The 20000-nt window shown below is 40.7% G+C and overlaps 1 protein-coding gene and 1 long non-coding RNA gene across 2 annotated transcripts in view; one reads left to right on the top strand and one right to left on the bottom strand.

The window, feature by feature from the left end:
• Positions 1-7747, bottom strand: part of LOC143275025 (polycystin-2-like protein 1) — a 37574-nt gene extending 29827 nt beyond the window's left edge. The window contains exons 1-5 of the mRNA XM_076579088.1: positions 7637-7747; positions 6452-6693; positions 3461-3635; positions 2401-2502; positions 396-682 (exon numbers count right to left, since the gene is read on the bottom strand). Coding sequence (XP_076435203.1) covers positions 396-682; positions 2401-2502; positions 3461-3635; positions 6452-6592 — 705 coding nt within the window. The 5' untranslated portion in view covers positions 6593-6693; positions 7637-7747. The remainder of the gene's footprint in view (positions 1-395; positions 683-2400; positions 2503-3460; positions 3636-6451; positions 6694-7636) is intronic.
• The window catches only part of LOC143302363 (uncharacterized), a 240097-nt gene that overhangs the window by 141691 nt on the left and 78406 nt on the right, over positions 1-20000 (top strand). The window lies entirely within an intron of this gene.

The following is a 20000-nucleotide window of genomic DNA, read 5'->3' as shown; positions in this document are numbered from 1 at the left end:
CCCCCCCCCTCCCCTTTATCTTCCCCCCCTCCCCTTTATTTCCCCCTCCCCTTTATCTTCCCCCCCTCCCCTTTATCTTCCCCACCCCTCCTTCTCTTCCCCACTCCTCTCTCCCCTCCCCACCCCCTTCCCCTCTCTCCCAAACACACACACTCCCCCCCCCCCCCACACACACACTCCCCCTTCTCTTCCCCCATCCCTACCTCCCACCCCCTCCCCTCCATCTCTCGACTCCCCTCCACCCTCCCGCCCCGCCCCTCCCCAAACACACACACTCCCTCCCCCACCCTCCCCCACCCCTTCTCTTCCCCACCCCTCCTCCCTCATCATCACCCCTCCCCCACCACCCCCTCTCTCCCCTTCCCCTTCCCCCTCTCTCCTCCTACCCGACCTACCTCCACCTGCAGGGCCCTGGTCCGGTCGTCCATCCAGCTCTGGTTCTGTAGACGCTGCACAGTCTCCAGAGCTCTCCAGCGAGTCTGGTGCAGGGAGAGGCGGTACCCTCCAGGTCCGTACAGCCGGCCCCGTGAGTACTGCGCCATGGACAGGGTGCTACCGCTGTCATACACGTACTCCTTGCCGTCGTCGTCGTCGTTGTAGTCGTTGTTGTTGTTGGTGTTCGTGTTGGTGTTGGTGGTGGTGGTGGTGGTAGTAGTGCAGGGAGCGGAGCATGGTACCCATCCTGATCGCATAGAAATGATTTTTTTTAAATATATATAATCATCACATTTTCTTTTATCTACTTTAACAAAAGATAAAACAAAAAAGAAGGAAAAAGAGTAAATATATTCTGTGTTATATTTGTTTTATTTTCTTTCATTGATTTCTGTTGTTGTTGGGTTTTTTTTTTTTATATATATATAAAAATTAAACAACAGAAAGAAAGAAGTAAATGTATTATGTGTTATATTTGTCTTATTTTCTTTCATTGATTTCTGTGTTGTTGTTTTTTAAGTGAGTATATTTCTTTGTTATATTGGTCTCTTTGTTTTTCATTGATTACTGTTGTTTTTTTTAAAGAAAATATATTATTATATCTGTCTTTTTCTTCATTAATTTCTGTTGTTGTTTTTTAAGTAAATATATCCTGTTATATTTGTCTTTTTTCTTTCATTGATTTCTCTCTCTCTCTCTCTCTCTCTTCTTTCTTTCTTTTTAATAAAAAGTAAATATACTATGTGTTATGTTTGTCTTTTTTTCCATTGATTTCTTCTTTTATTTTCTCTTTTTTAATAAAAAAAAGAAGTAAATATATTGTGTTATATTTGTTTTAATTTCTTTCATTGATTTACTTTTATTTTCTTTATTTTATTTTCTCATGATATATATATATATATATATATATATATATTTAGTTTCCATTTTATTTCACTTGCATGTAATAATAATAATAATAATAATAATAATGGTACTTATATAGCGCTGAATCTTGTGCATAGACAAATCTAAGCGCTTTCGCACCAGTCATTCTCACGCACGCATAACTCTAAAACTGGAGAAACTAAAGACAAGGAAGAGGCAGGGAAGGGAGGCTATTTTGGGAAGAGTAATCTTTATCTGATTTTTGACTCACTTGTGTAAACAAAGTGAGTCTATGTTTTAACCCGGTGTTCGGTTGTCTGTGTGTGTGTGTGTGTGTGTGTGTGTGTGTGTGTGTGTGTGTGTCTGTGTGTCTGTGTGTCCGTGGTAAACTTTAACATTGACATTTTCTCTGCAAATACTTTATCAGTTGACACCAAATTAGGCATAAAAATAGGAAAAATTCAGTTCTTTCCAGTCATCTTGTTTAAAACAATATTGCACCTCTGGGATGGGCACAAAAAAATAAAAAATGAAGCCTAATTATATGCAAACTGCATTTACTGTTATATTTATATTTTTTGTATTCTCTAAACTTGGCGCTTTGATCTGATATTCTGACCCAACAACAAGAGCAGTCATTATTATCATTTTCTGTTCAAACAGGAACTTCTTTTGCTAAGCATGGAAGTTTTATTTATTTTGCAAACGTTTTGGTGCAGATAGTAAAGAAGGGAAATTACTCTGTAATTAATGCTAGGGGACTTAATTTGCTTTAAACTGATCTTTCTCATCTTAAACATTACATTTTGAAATTATACTCAATACATAAAAAGCTTGGATTTTTTTTTAAGTGTATCACAAGTGAGTCTTGAAGGCCTTGCCTCTCTTGTTTATTTTGTTTCTCTTTTGTCTTTTTTTTTTTTTTTTAAATTGCTTTTCATTTCATTCAGTGTCTGAACACTTCTTTTGCTCTTTGTTGGGGTGTGGTCACGCCAGGTGAATGGAATAATATGTTTTATTGTATGTAATTTCGAGAGTGTGTGTGTGTGTGTGTGTGTGTGTTCTGTTCCTAGGAAATGATCATAGTGTGTTACGTACCTTGTGAAAAGGTGCCCGTTTCTTCAGTGTCTCGGTCATAGTCCTGGACGCAACGGATTTTCCCGAATTTCTCTAGGATCTTGTGCGATGGGTCACATGTGCCTGTTGTTATATAAATGGAGAGATTCTAAACCGTGGAAGATTACAGTGGAGGAGATCGTGTAGTTAGTACAGATACAGATATTTGAGAGGGGGAAAAATGTTTGGAGAGAGAGAGAGAGCGAAAAAGAGAGAGAGCGAGAGAGAAAAAAAAAGTAGCATACAGACAGGTAGATATAGCTTAAAAAAAAAAACACACAAAAAAACAAAGATTGAGAGAAGTGTGGGAATGTAATTGTGTGTGTGTGTGTGTGTGTGTGTGTGTGTGTGTGTGTGTGTGTGTGTGTCTGTGTCTGTATCTGTCTCTGTCTCTGTCTGTGTGCATGTGTGTTACTGTGTGTGTCTGCGTGTGTCTGTGTGTGTCTGCGTGTGTCTGTGTGTGTCTCTTTGTGTGTGTGTGTGTGTGTGTGTGTGTGTATCTGTATGTCTCTGTGTGTGTGTGTGTGTGTGTGTGTGTGTGTGTGTGTGTGTGTGTGTGTGTGTGTGTGTTTCTGTGTTTGTCTGTGTGTGTGTGTGTGTGTGTGATAAGAGAGAGAGAGAAAAGAAAAGAAAGAGAGAGACAGAGACAGAGAGAGAGAGAGAGAGGAGACAGACACAGGGAATCAAAATCCAATGTATTCGCTGCCCTGAACAACCAACTAACCAACGAGCTAACCCCCACCCCCCCCCCCTATACCCTCTACCCCCCCCCCCCCCATACCCCCTTGCCCCCCTCCCTCCGACAACCTCCCGCCACCCCCACCCTTCCTAAGAGGAAAAAAAAGAGAAAAAGAATAAATAAATGAAATAAATTAAACAAAACAACAACAAAAAAAAGAAAAAAGAAGACAAACATCGAAAACCTGTCTCCGACCATACACCACACCCCCCCCCCCCCCCCCCATCTCCATCCTTTCCCTCCTCCCCTCCCACCCCGACCCCCGACCCCCGACACCTCTCACCCCCATCACCCAAAACGAACCTCGCACGCGATACTGGCTCAAGGTGACGGGGCCGACCCGGAAGTTGTCCTGGTCGGGCAGGAAGCGGCGTTGCATGGCGGTCATGACGTGACCGCGGTAGTCCGTGAGGGGCATGAGGGAGGGAATCAGTTTGTCCTTCAACCACGGCCACGTCTGCACGGGGGACTGCACAGACTGCGGGGGCACAACGGGGGGGGGGGGGGGGGGGGACACTTCAGAGGAACTCGCGGTGCTTTAGATGACATGACAGGATTTATAACCCTGTTGTCAGAACTTACGGAGTTTCACATATAATATGATTCATAACCTTGTGATCAGAGCAAGGAATTAAATCCTTCACTCAGCACAGTAGTTTCTCCCCCTCCACTAGACCTTATGTGCTGGGCTGGACGCTAGTACTTTGGATGAGACGAAGAACCGTGGTCCCCTGTGTAGCATGAACGTAGCGCACCTGACAACAAAAGTGTTGTCCCTGAGAAAAACTCTGCAGAAAGATCCACTTTGAAAAAGTAGAATAAATAACTTGCAGCAAACTTCTTCTTCTTCTGCGTTCACTCGTATGCACACGAGTGGGCCCCTACGTGCATGACCGTTTTTACCCCGCCATGTAGGCAGCCACACTCCGTTTTCGGGGGTGTGCATGCTGGGTATGTTCTTGTTTCCATAACCCACCGAACGCTGACATGGATTACAGGATCTTTAACGTGCGTATTTGATCTTCTGCTTGCATATACACACGAAGGGGGTTCAGGCACTAGCAGGTCTGCACATATGTTGACCTGGGAGATCGTAAAAATCTCCACCCTTCACCCACCAGGCGCCGTCACCGTGATTCGAACCCGGGACCCTCAGATTGACAGTCCAACCCTTTAACCAGTCGGCTATTGCGCCCGTCACTTGCAGCAAACAAAAAGAAAAGAAAAGAAAAAAAAGTAACGACGTGGTCTGGAGTTAACAGCCCTAATTTCTCACAGAGAAATCTGATGTGACAAAAGAGCAATACATTACAATACAGTACAACACAACACAATATGGTATAATACAATGCAACACAGATATATTCCCAACGCATTTACGTACTTACCATCCTACACTCCGCAATATCAACAGACAAAATAGCCAAACACGAATCATCATCTGTTTCATGAATAACCTTGTCCTTTTTTTTTCTACCCTCAAGGCCTGGCTAATGGTTTTGGGTTATGCCGCTGGTCAGGCATCTGCTTAGCAGATGTGGTAGAGCATATATGGATAAGTCCGAACGCAGCATCGCCTTCTTGAGAAACTGAACTGTCCTTTTGGTCTTGAACATAACACGCCGAACACACAGACGAAAGTAAACACACACGTTATAACAAACATGATTTAGTGAGTTTGTGAATGTTTACGAGTCCAACGCTCGGCTTATATCAAAGATTGACACAAGCTTACAGTTGGGCCAACAGCAAAGTGAGAACTTAATGATCATTGGTTTCTCAACTGTGAGACGATAAACCGAGGTCCTGTGTGCAACACGTACTTGGCGCACTGAAGAAAGAACCCATGGCAATAAAAGTGTTGTCCTCTGGCAAAATTATGTAAAAAAAAAAAAAAAAAAAAAAAAAAAGAAAAATAATAATAACAATAATAATGAAATATATATAAAATCTTCTTCTTCTTCTTCTTCTTCTGCGTTCACTCGTATGCACACGAGTGGGCTTTTACGTGTATGACCGTTTTTACCCCGCCATGTAGGCAGCCATACTCCGTTTTCGGGGGTGTGCATGCTGGATATGTTCTTGTTTCCATAACCCACCGATCGCTGACATGGATTACAGGATCTTTAACGTGCGTATTTGATCTTCTGTTTGCTTATACACACGAAGGGGGTTCAGGCACTAGCAGGTCTGCACATATGTTGACCTGGGAAATCGTAAAAATCTCCACCCTTCAACCCACCAGGCGCCGTCACCGTGATTCGAACCCGGGACCCTCAGATTGACAGTCCAACGCTTTAACCACTCGGCTATTGCGCCCGTCATATATAAAATCAACTCTGACAGGCACTCAAATATATAAGCATGGACTGACAAGCGCGCTGGGTTATGCTGCTGTCAGTCGTCTGCCTGGCAGATGAGGTGAAGCGTACATGGATTTGTGCGAACGCAGTGACGCCTCCCTGGGGGGAAGCCGAAACTCCTCTGTGATGGGAAGTCAATTACAGGTTACCCTTTTGTGAAGGACTACGACTCTGAAATTCGGAGGCAAAATTGCACTGGCTCTTAGAGCTGCAGCCTGGAGGGCTAGCTGGCCTTTGAGAGAACCATCCCAACGCCAACTGTTCTATAAAAAAAAATTAATTAAAAAAATATATAAAAACTCGGCCGGGAGAGTGGGTGTGTAACCTGGGCAAGACACTCTCCACTATAATCAAACCCTAGCCCAGATAGTCAGGATAGCAGATGCCTCCTCAGCAGTCCTAGTGGTCATAGTCGGACACGGCTGACTATCATACATCCATACGTCCAATGCAGGAGCGTCCGATAGTCAATGATAATGATAATATAATAGTAGAGTGATGGCCTAGAGGTAACGCGTCCGCCTAGGAAGCGAGAGAATCTGAGCGCGCTGGTTCGAATCACGGCTCAGCCGCCGATATTTTCTCCCCCTCCACTAGACCTTGAGTGGTGGTCTGGACGCTAGTCATTCGGATGAGACGATAAACCGAGGTCCCGTTTGCAGCATGCACTTAGCGCACGTAAAAGAACCCACGGCAACAAAAGAGTTGTTCCTGGCAAAATTCTGTAGAAAAATCCACTTCGGTAAGAAAAACAAATAAAACTGCACGCAGGAAAAAAATACAACAGAAATGGGTGGCGCTGTAGTGTAGCGACGCGCTCTCCCTCGGGAGAGCAGCCCGAATTTCACACAGGGAAATCTGTTGTGATAAAAAGAGAAATACAAATACAAATAATAATAATAATGATAATAATAATAATAATAATAGCCACCTTTAATTCGCTCAAAGCCAGCTGGTTCCGAACAGCCTCGTTCTGAAGGAAGCAGTCCTGCACGTTGCCATGGAGACAAAGGACGAAGAGGAGCGCCACGTACGACGCATGCGCCATGAAGCCTCTCATGACACCGGACATCCGGTGATTGAGTTCTCGTTCTTTCAGCCTACGCCGCAGCTCATCTTTGTCTTCTGTGTCGGCCGGGTCGGCGACTTGGGTAGGGATTTGAATGGGGTGATCTGTACATATATATATATATATATATGTGTGTGTGTGTGTGTGTGTGTGTGTGTGTAGAGAGAGAGAGAGAGAGAGAGAGAGAGAGAGAGAGAGAATAAAAGTGAAATAAATAGAAATACCAGTGAATACGAATGATATAAAAGTATTACAAAAAAAAAAAAACAAAAAAAAAACCCATCTCAGAAACAAAACCTATCCTCGAATACATCCAGGAGTAAATGTTCCTTCTGACACCCCTGGAAGACCAGCATCAAAGAAGAGCACAGTAAACCACACAGCACATGACCAACCTGACTTCAACAGAAAAATTAATGATAATAGATCGGGTTTTGTTTTCTAATGTTCTGGTGGGTATTTCGTCAAATTCATATTCATTCATTCATTCATTCATTCGTTCGTTCGTTCGTTCGTTCGTTCATTCATTCGAGAGACCCTTCGTTTGGTCATGCATTTAGTCATTCATTCATTTGCGATGGATGGATTGTTTGGTTGGATGGATATGTGTACGTACGTATGTGCGTGCGTTCGCTGGTATTATTGATATGTTTGTTTCTTTACTTACCTGTAAATCTCTTTGTGTATCCATTTTCATTGATGTCATTTATCTATTCATCAAATAGTTATTTATCAGTTTATGCTTTTGTTTATCTATTGGCTAAGTCATCTATTCAGTCAGTCAGTTTCATCATTTTGCAAGCTGTTCAGTTTTTCTTTTTTTTCTTTTTTTGTTGTTGTATTTTTCATATCGAACCAATCTGTTCCCAGTCTGTTAGTTTAGTCAGACTCCTTTCGATGTTCAAATGCTTGCAGTACACACACACACACACACACACACACACACACACACACACACACACACACACACACACACACACACAACTTGATGATAATGAATAGATAACATCCATAACAAAATGCTTAACATGCTATCAACTGACTTACCATTAATTAATCTGCGGTCATACGCTTTGAGAGAATCAAAGGGTGCCACTGTCGCAATCTCTTCTTGTGCCAATCGATGCAGCACGCAGGATAATGCTACAGAAATCAGGACAATCTGGGGGGAAAAAGAGAGATGAATGCAAAACCATGCACCATATATTGTTTGCACACTTGCGTTCTGATGCAAAGAAGCAATCCTGACCATAAAAAATTACTTTATCTTTATTCAAATGCATGCAGTTTTTAAAAAAAAGAAAGATAGAAAAATGGGTCGTGCTCTCAGTGTAGCGAAGCGCTCTCCCTGGGGAGAACAGCCGAATTTCACGCAGAAAAATCTGTTATGACAAAAGTTAGTAATACAATATAATAAAATATAATGGTGCAATACAATTTAAACAAAACAGCTGTGCACCGAATGAACACATCAAGCAGAACAGCTCTACACAGCAAACGACACATTGAACAAACTAATTTTCACAGAAAGAACACACCAAACACACACAGCACCACACAGAACCAACACAACAAACAGCTCTACACAGAAAGAAAGAACACATCACACAACAGAAAGAACACACCACACACACACACAGCACCACACAGAACCAACACAACAAACAGCTCTACACAGAAAGAAAGAACACATCACACAACAGAAAGAACACACCACACACACACAGCTCCACACAGAACCAGCACAACAAACAGCTCTACACAGAAAGAAAGAACACATCACACAACAGAAAGAACACACCAAACACACACAGCACCACACAGAACCAACACAACAAACAGCTCTACACAGAGCGAACACATGACACAACAGAAAGAACACACCACACACACACACAGCACCACACAGAACCAACACAACAAACAGCTCTACACAGAGCGAACACATCACACAACAGAAAGAACACACCAAACACACACAGCACCACACAGAACCAACACAACAAACAGCTCTACACAGAGCGAACACATCACACAACAGAAAGAACACACCAAACACACACAGCACCACACAGAACCAGCACAACAAACAGCTCTACACAGAAAGAAAGAACACATCACACAACAGAAAGAACACACCACACACACAGCACCACACAGAACCAACACAACAAACAGCTCTACACAGAAAGAAAGAACACATCACACAGCAGAAAGAACACACCAAACACACACAGCACCACACAGAACCAGCACAACAAACAGCTCTACACAGAAAGAAAGAACACATCACACAACAGAAAGAACACACCACACACACACACAGCACCACACAGAACCAACACAACAAACAGCTCTACACAGAAAGAAAGAACACATCACACAACAGAAAGAACGCACCAAACATGCAGCTGTGTACAGGAACAACACAGTCAAACAAACAGGTACACACAGACATAACACATTAAAAAAACAAACAGATGCACAGAGAAAGAACACAAACAGTTCTACGCTAAACACGCCAAAACTTACAGCTCTACGCATAACATGCCAAAACAAACCTCTACGCATAACACACCAAACAAACAGTTCTACGCAAAACACGCCAAAACAAACAGCTCTACGCATAACACACCAAACAAACAGTTCTACGCAAAACACACCACACAAACAGTTCTACACAAAACACACCACGCAAACAGCTCTACATGAAACACACCAAACAAAGAGCTCTACACAAAACACACCAAACAAGCAGTTCTACACAAAACACACCAAACAAACATCTCTACACAAAACACACCACACAAACAGCTCTACACAAAACACACCACACAAACAGCTCTACACAAAACACATCACACAAGCATCTCTACACAAAACACATCACACAAGCATCTCTACGCAAAACACACCAAACAGCTCTACACAAAACACACCACACAAACAGCTCTACACAAAACACACCAAACAAACAGTTCTACACAAAACACATCACACAAGCATCTCTACGCAAAACACACCACACAAACATCTCTACACAAAACACACCACACAAACATCTCTACACAAAACACACCAAACAAACAGTTCTACACAAAACACACCTAAACAAACAAAAAATAGCTCTACACAAAACACACCACACAAACATCTCTACACAAAACACACCAAACAAACATCTCTACACAAAACACACCAAACAAACAGTTCTACACAAAACAGACCAAACAAACAGTTCTACACAAAACACATCACACAAGCATCTCTACACAAAACACACCGCACAAACAGCTCTACACAAAACACACCAAACAAACAGTTCTACACAAAACACATCAAACAAACATCCCTACATAAAACACACCAAACAAACAGCTTTGCACAAAACACACCAAACAAACAGCTCTACACAAAACACACAACACAAACAGCTCTACACAAAACACACCAAACAAACATCTCTACACAAAACACACCAAACAAACAGCTTTGCACAAAACACACCAAACAAACATCTCTACGCAAAACAAACCAAACAAACAGTTCTACGCAAAACACACCAAACAAACAGCTCTACACAAAACACACCACACAAACAGCTTTACACAAAACACACCAAACAAACAGCTTTACACAAAACACACCAAACAAACAGCTTTACACAAAACACACAACACAAACAGCTTTACACAAAACACACCAAACAGCTTTACACAAAACACACAACACAAACAGCTCTACACAAAACACATCAAACAGCTTTGCACAAAACACACCAAACAAACAGTTCTACACAAAACACACCAAACAAGCAGTTCTACACAAAACACACCAAACAAACAGCTCTACACAAAACACACCAAACAAACAGCTCTACACAAAACACACCACACAAACAGCTCTACATGAAACACACCAAACAAACAGTTCTACACAAAACACACCAAACAAACAGCTCTACACAAAACACACCAAACAAACAGCTCTACACAAAACACACCACACAAACAGCTCTACATGAAACACACCAAACAGCTCTACATGAAACACACCAAACAAACAGTTCTACACAAAACACACCAAACAAACAGCTCTACACAAAACACACCAAACAGCTCTACACAAAACACACCAAACAGCTCTACACAAAACACACCAAACAGCTTTGCACAAAACACACCAAACAAACATCTCTACACAAAACACACCAAACAAACAGTTCTACACAAAACACACCACACAAACATCTCTACACAAAACACACCACACAAACAGCTCTACACAAAACACACCACACAAACAGTTCTACACAAAACACACCACACAAACATCTCTACGCAAAACACACCAAACAAACAGTTCTACACAAAACACACCACACAAACATCTCTACGCAAAACACACCAAACAAACAGTTCTACACAAAACACACCACACAAACATCTCTACGCAAAACACACCAAACAAACAGTTCTACACAAAACACACCAAACATCTCTACACAAAACACACCAAACAAACAGTTCTACACAAAACACACCAAACATCTCTACACAAAACACACCACACAGACATCTCTACACAAAACACACCAAACAAATAGTTCTACACAAAACACACCAAACAAACAGTTCTACACAAAACACACCAAACAAACATCTCTACATGAAACAGACCAAACAAACAGTTCTACACAAAACACACCAAACAAACAGTTCTACACAAAACACACCAAACAAACATCTCTACATGAAACAGACCAAACAAACAGGTCTACATGAAACACACCAAACAAACATCTCTACATGAAACAGACCAAACAAACATCTCTACATGAAACAGACCAAACAAACATCTCTACATGAAACACACCAAACAAACATCTCTACATGAAACAGACCAAACAAACATCTCTACATGAAACACACCAAACAAACAGGTCTACATGAAACACACCACGCAAACAGTTCTACACAAAACACACCAAACAAACAGCTCTACACAAAACACACCACACAAACAGCTTTACACAAAACACACCAAACAAACAGCTTTACACAAAACACACCAAACAAACAGCTTTACACAAAACACACAACACAAACAGCTTTACACAAAACACACCAAACAGCTTTACACAAAACACACAACACAAACAGCTCTACACAAAACACACCAAACAGCTTTGCACAAAACACACCAAACAAACAGTTCTACACAAAACACACCAAACAAGCAGTTCTACACAAAACACACCAAACAAACAGCTCTACACAAAACACACCAAACAAACAGCTCTACACAAAACACACCACACAAACAGCTCTACATGAAACACACCAAACAGCTCTACATGAAACACACCAAACAAACAGTTCTACACAAAACACACCAAACAAACAGCTCTACACAAAACACACCAAACAAACAGCTCTACACAAAACACACCACACAAACAGCTCTACATGAAACACACCAAACAGCTCTACATGAAACACACCAAACAAACAGTTCTACACAAAACACACCAAACAAACAGCTCTACACAAAACACACCAAACAGCTCTACACAAAACACACCAAACAGCTCTACACAAAACACACCAAACAGCTTTGCACAAAACACACCAAACAAACATCTCTACACAAAACACACCAAACAAACAGTTCTACACAAAACACACCACACAAACATCTCTACACAAAACACACCACACAAACAGCTCTACACAAAACAGACCACACAAACAGTTCTACACAAAACACACCACACAAACATCTCTACGCAAAACACACCAAACAAACAGTTCTACACAAAACACACCACACAAACATCTCTACGCAAAACACACCAAACAAACAGTTCTACACAAAACACACCACACAAACATCTCTACGCAAAACACACCAAACAAACAGTTCTACACAAAACACACCAAACATCTCTACACAAAACACACCAAACAAACAGTTCTACACAAAACACACCAAACATCTCTACACAAAACACACCACACAGACATCTCTACACAAAACACACCAAACAAATAGTTCTACACAAAACACACCAAACAAACAGTTCTACACAAAACACACCAAACAAACATCTCTACATGAAACAGACCAAACAAACAGTTCTACACAAAACACACCAAACAAACAGTTCTACACAAAACACACCAAACAAACATCTCTACATGAAACAGACCAAACAAACAGGTCTACATGAAACACACCAAACAAACATCTCTACATGAAACAGACCAAACAAACATCTCTACATGAAACAGACCAAACAAACATCTCTACATGAAACACACCAAACAAACAGGTCTACATGAAACACACCACGCAAACAGTTCTACACAAAACACACCAAACAAGCAGTTCTACACAAAACACACCAAACAAACAGTTCTACACAAAACACACCAAACAAGCAGTTCTACGCAAAACACACCAAACAAACAGTTCTACACAAAACACACCAAACAAACAGTTCTACACAAAACACACCAAACAAACAAAAAATAGCTCTACATGAAACACACCAAACAGCTCTACACAAAACACACCACGCAAACATCTCTACGCAAAAAACACCAAACAAACAGTTCTACACAAAACACACCAAACAAACAGTTCTACACAAAACACACCACACAAACATCTCTACGCAAAACACACCAAACCAACAGTTCTACACAAAACACACCAAACAGCTCTACACAAAACACACCAAACAGCTCTACACAAAACACACCAAACAGCTTTGCACAAAACACACCAAACAAACAGTTCTACACAAAACACACCAAACATCTCTACACAAAACACACCACACAAACATCTCTACACAAAACACACCACACAAACATCTCTACACAAAACACACCAAACAAACAGTTCTACACAAAACACACCACGCAAACAGCTCTACATGAAACACACCAACAGACAGCTCTACATGAAACACACCAAACAAGCAGTTCTACACAAAACACACCAAACAAACAGCTCTACACAAAACACACCACGCAAACATCTCTACGCAAAACACACCAAACAAACAGTTCTACACAAAACACACCAAACAAACAGTTCTACACAAAACACACCACACAAACATCTCTACGCAAAACACACCAAACAAACAGTTCTACACAAAACACACCAAACAAACAGTTCTACACAAAACACACCACACAAACATCTCTACGCAAAACACACCAAACCAACAGTTCTACACAAAACACACCAAACAGCTCTACACAAAACACACCAAACAGCTCTACACAAAACACACCAAACAGCTTTGCACAAAACACACCAAACAAACAGTTCTACACAAAACACACCAAACATCTCTACACAAAACACACCACACAAACATCTCTACACAAAACACACCACACAAACATCTCTACACAAAACACACCAAACAAACAGTTCTACACAAAACACACCACACAGACAGCTCTACATGAAACACACCAACAGACATCTCTACATGAAACACACCAAACAAGCAGTTCTACACAAAACACACCAAACAAACAGTTCTACACAAAACACACCACACAAACAGTTCTACACAAAACACACCACACAAACAGTTCTACACAAAACACACCACACAAACATCTCTACATAAAACACACCACACAAACATCTCTACATAAAACACACCACACAAACATCTCTACGCAAAACACACCAAACAAACATCTCTACATGAAACACACCAAACAAACAGTTCTACACAAAACACACCAAACATCTCTACACAAAACACACCAAACAAATAGCTCTACACAAAACACACCAAACAAACAGTTCTACACAAAACACACCAAACATCTCTACACAAAACACACCACACAAACATCTCTACACAAAGCACACCAAACAAACAGTTCTACACAAAACACACCAAACATCTCTACACAAAACACACCACACAAACAGTTCTACACAAAACACACCACACAAACAGGTCTACATGAAACACACCACGCAAACAGTTCTACACAAAACACACCAAACAAATAGCTCTACACAAAACACACCAAACAAGCAGTTCTACGCAAAACACACAACACAAACAGCTCTACACAAAACACACCAAACAAGCAGTTCTACACAAAACACACCAAACAAACAAAAAATAGCTCTACACAAAACACACCACGCAAACAGTTCTACACAAAACACACCAAACAAACAGCTCTACACAAAACACACCAAACAAACAGTTCTACACAAAACACACCAAACAAACATCTCTACGCAAAACACACCAAACAAACAGCTCTACACAAAACACACCAAACAAACAGTTCTACACAAAACACACCAAACAAACAGTTCTACACAAAACACACCAAACAAACAGTTCTACACAAAACACACCACACAAACATCTCTACGCAAAACACACCAAACATCTCTACACAAAACACACCACACAAACATCTCTACATGAAACACACCAAACAAACAGCTCTTCACAAAACACACCAAACAAACAAAAAATAGCTCTACATGAAACACACCAAACAAATAGTTCTACACAAAACACACCAAACAAGCAGTTCTACACAAAACACACCAAACAAGCAGTTCTACACAAAACACACCAAACAAGCAGTTCTACACAAAACACACCAAACAAGCAGTTCTACGCAAAACACACAACACAAACAGCTTTACACAAAACACACCAAACAAACAGCTTTACACAAAACACACCAAACAAACATCTCTACGCAAAACACACCAAACAAACATCTCTACGCAAAAGACACCAAACAAACATCTCTACGCAAAACACACCAAACAAACAGCTTTACACAAAACACACCAAACAAACATCTCTACACAAAAAAACCCACACAAACAGCTCTACATGAAACAGACCAAACAAACAGCTCTACACAAAACACACCAAACAAACAGTTCTACGCAAAGCACACCAAACAAACAGGTCTACATGAAACACACCACGCAAACAGTTCTACACGAAACACACCACACAAACATCTCTACACAAAACACACCAAACAAGCAGTTCTACACAAAACACACCACGCAAACCCTTTCTTACATGATTACACACACAAGCAAACAGATCTACATGAGAAGTACAGTGCGTGCGTTCGCTGGTATTATTGATATGTTTGTTTCTTTACTTACCTGTAAATCTCTTTGTGTATCCATTTTCATTGATGTCATTTATCTATTCATCAAATAATCTATTCATCAAATAGTTATTTATCAGTTTATGCTTTTGTTTATCTATTCGCTAAGTCATGTATTCAGTCAGTCAGTTTCATCATTTTGTAAGCTGTTCAGTTTATCTTTTTTTGTTGTTGTATTTTTCATATCGAACCAATCTGTTTCCACTCTGTTAGTTTATTCAGACTCCTTTCGGTGTTCAAATGCTTGCAGTATACACACACATACACACACATACACACACACACACACACACACACACACACACACACACACACAACTTGATGATAATGAATAGATAACATCCACAACAAAATGCTTAACATGATATCAACTGACTTACCATTGATTAATCTGCGGTCATACGCTTTGAGATAATCAAAGGGTGCCACTGTCGCAATCTCTTCTTGTGCCAATCGATGCAGCACGCAGGATAATGCTACAGAAATCAGGACAATCTGGGGGGAAAAAGAGAGAAGAAAGCAAAATCATGCACCATATATTGTTTGCACACTTGCGTTCTGATGAAAAGAAGCAATCCTGACCATAAAAAAATACTTTATCTTTATTCAAATGCATGCAGTTAAAAAAAAAAAAAAGAAAGAAAGAAAAATGGGTCGTGCTCTCAGTGTAGCGAAGAGTTCTCCCTGGGGAGAGCAGCCGAATTTCACGCAGAAAAATCTGTTATGACAAAAGTTAGTAATACAATATAATAAAATACAATGGTGCAATACAATTTAAACAAAACAGCTCTTCACCGAATGAACACATCAAGCAGAACAGCTCTACACAGCAAACGACACATTGAACAAACTAATTTTCACAGAAAGAACACACCAAACACACACAGCACCACACAGAACCAGCACAACAAACAGCTCTACACAGAGCGAACACATCACACAACAGAAAGAACACACCACACACACACAGCACCACACAAAACCAACACAACAAACAGCTCTACACAAAGCGAACACATCATACAACAGAAAGAACACACCACACACACACAGCACCACACAAAACCAACACAACAAACAGCTCTACACAGAGCGAACACATCACACAACAGAAAGAACACACCAAACACACACAGCACCACACAGAACCAGCACAACAAACAGCTCTACACAGAGCGAACACATCACACAACAGAAAGAACACACCACACACACACAGCACCACACAGAACCAACACAACAAACAGCTCTACACAGAGCGAACACATCACACAACAGAAAGAACACACCAACACACACAGCACCACACAGAACCAGCACAACAAACAGCTCTACACAGAGCGAACACATGACACAACAGAAAGAACACACCAAACACACACAGCACCACACAGAACCAACACAACAAACAGCTCTACACAGAAAGAAAGAACACACCAAACATGCAGCTGTGTACAGGAACAACACAAACAAACAGGTACACACAGACATAACACATTAAAAAACAAACAGCTGCACAGAGAAAGAACACAAACAGCTCTACATGAAACACACCAAACAAACAGCTTTACACAAAACACACCAAACAAACAGCTCTACACAAAACACACCACACAAACAGCTCTACACAAAACACACCAAACAAACAGCTCTACACAAAACACACCAAACAAGCAGTTCTATGCAAAACACACCAAACAAACAAAAAATAGCTCTACATGAAACACACCAAACAAACAGTTCTACACAAAACACACCAAACAGACAGCTCTACATGAAACACACCACACAAACAGCTCTACACAAAACACACCAAACAAACAGTTCTACACAAAACACACCAAACAAACAGCTCTACACAAAACACACCACGCAAACAGCTCTACGCAAAACACACCAAACAAACATCTCTACGCAAAACACACCAAACAAACAGCTCTACGCAAAACACACCAAACAAACAGCTCTACACAAAACACACAACACAAACAGCTCTACACAAAACACACAACACAAACAGCTTCTACACAAAACACACCAAACAAACAGCTCTACATAAAACACACCACACAGACATCTCTACACAAAACACACCACACAGACATCTCTACACAAAACACACCAACAGACAGCTCTACATGAAACAGACCAAACAAACAGCTCTACACAAAACACACCAACAAACAGCTCTACATGAAACACACCAAACAAACAGCTCTACACAAAACACACCAAACAAACAGTTCTACACAAAACACACCAAACAAACCGCTCTACACAAAACACACCAAACAAACAGTTCTACACAAAACACACCAAACAAACAGTTCTACACAAAACACACCAAACAAACAGCTCTACGCAAAACACACCAAACAAACAGCTCTACACAAAACACACCAAACAAACAGCTCTACACAAAACACACCACACAAACATCTCTACATGAAACAGACCAAACAAACAGGTCTACATCAAACACACCAAACAAACAGTGCTACACAAAACACACCAAACAAACAGCTCTACACAAAACACACCAAACATCTCTACACAAAACACACCACACAAACATCTCTACACAAAACACACCAAACAAACATCTCTACACAAAACACACCAAACAAACAGTTCTACACAAAACACACCAAACAAACAGCTCTACACAAAACACACCACACAAACAGTTCTACACAAAACACACCAAACAAACAGCTCTACACAAAACACATCAAACAAACAGCTCTACACAAAACACACCAAACAAACAGCTCTACACAAAACACACCAAACAGCTCTACACAAAACACACCAAACAAACAGCTCTACACAAAACACACCAAACAAACATCTCTACACAAAACACACCAAACAAACAGTTCTACGCAAAACACACCAAACAAACAGCTCTACACAAAACACACAACACAAACAGTTCTACGCAAAACGCACCAAACAAACAGTTCTACACAAAACACACCAAACAAACAGTTCTACGCAAAACACACCAAACAAACAGCTCTACGCATAACACACCACGCAAACAGCTCTACGCATAACACACCACGCAAACAGCTCTACGCATAACACACCAAACAAACAGCTCTACGCATAACACACCACGCAAACAGCTCTACGCATAACACACCAAACAAACAGCTCTACGCATAACACACCACGCAAACAGCTCTACACAAAACACACCAAACAAACCGCTCTACACAAAACACACCAAACAAACAGTTCTACACAAAACACACCAAACAAACAGTTCTACACAAAACACACCACGCAAACAGCTCTACATGAAACACACCAACAGACAGCTCTACACAAAACACACCAAACAAACATCTCTACACAAAACACACCACACAAACATCTCTACACAAAACACACCAAACAGCTCTACACAAAACACACCAAACAGCTTTGCACAAAACACACCAAACAAACAGTTCTACGCAAAACACACCAAACAAACAGTTCTACGCAAAACACACCAAACATCTCTACACAAAACACACCACACAAACATCTCTACACAAAACACACCAAACAAACAGTTCTACACAAAACACACCAAACATCTCTACACAAAACACACCACACAGACATCTCTACACAAAACACACCAAACAAACAGCTCTACATGAAACAGACCAAACAAACAGCTCTACACAAAACACACCAAACAAACAGTTCTACACAAAACACACCACACAAACATCTCTACACAAAACACACCAAACAGTTCTACACAAAACACACCAAACAAACAGTTCTACACAAAACACACCAAACAAACAGTTCTACACAAAACACACCAAACAAACAGTTCTACACAAAACACACCAAACATCTCTACACAAAACACACCACACAAACATCTCTACACAAAACACACCACACAAACAGTTCTACACAAAACACACCAAACATCTCTACACAAAACGCACCAAACAAACAGTTCTACACAAAACACACCAAACATCTCTACACAAAACACACCAAACAAACAGTTCTACACAAAACACACCTAAACAAACAAAAAATAGCTCTACACAAAACGCACCAAACAAACAGTTCTACACAAAACACACCAAACAAACAGTTCTACACAAAACACACCTAAACAAACAAAAAATAGCTCTACACAAAACACACCAAACAAACAGTTCTACACAAAACACACCTAAACAGACAGC

The sequence above is a fragment of the Babylonia areolata genome, chromosome 29 (genome assembly GCF_041734735.1).
Source record: "Babylonia areolata isolate BAREFJ2019XMU chromosome 29, ASM4173473v1, whole genome shotgun sequence".
Taxonomy (NCBI): domain Eukaryota; kingdom Metazoa; phylum Mollusca; class Gastropoda; order Neogastropoda; family Buccinidae; genus Babylonia; species Babylonia areolata.
The sequence above is the reverse complement of the archived record's forward strand: the minus strand, read 5'-3'. Positions and strand labels throughout refer to the sequence as shown.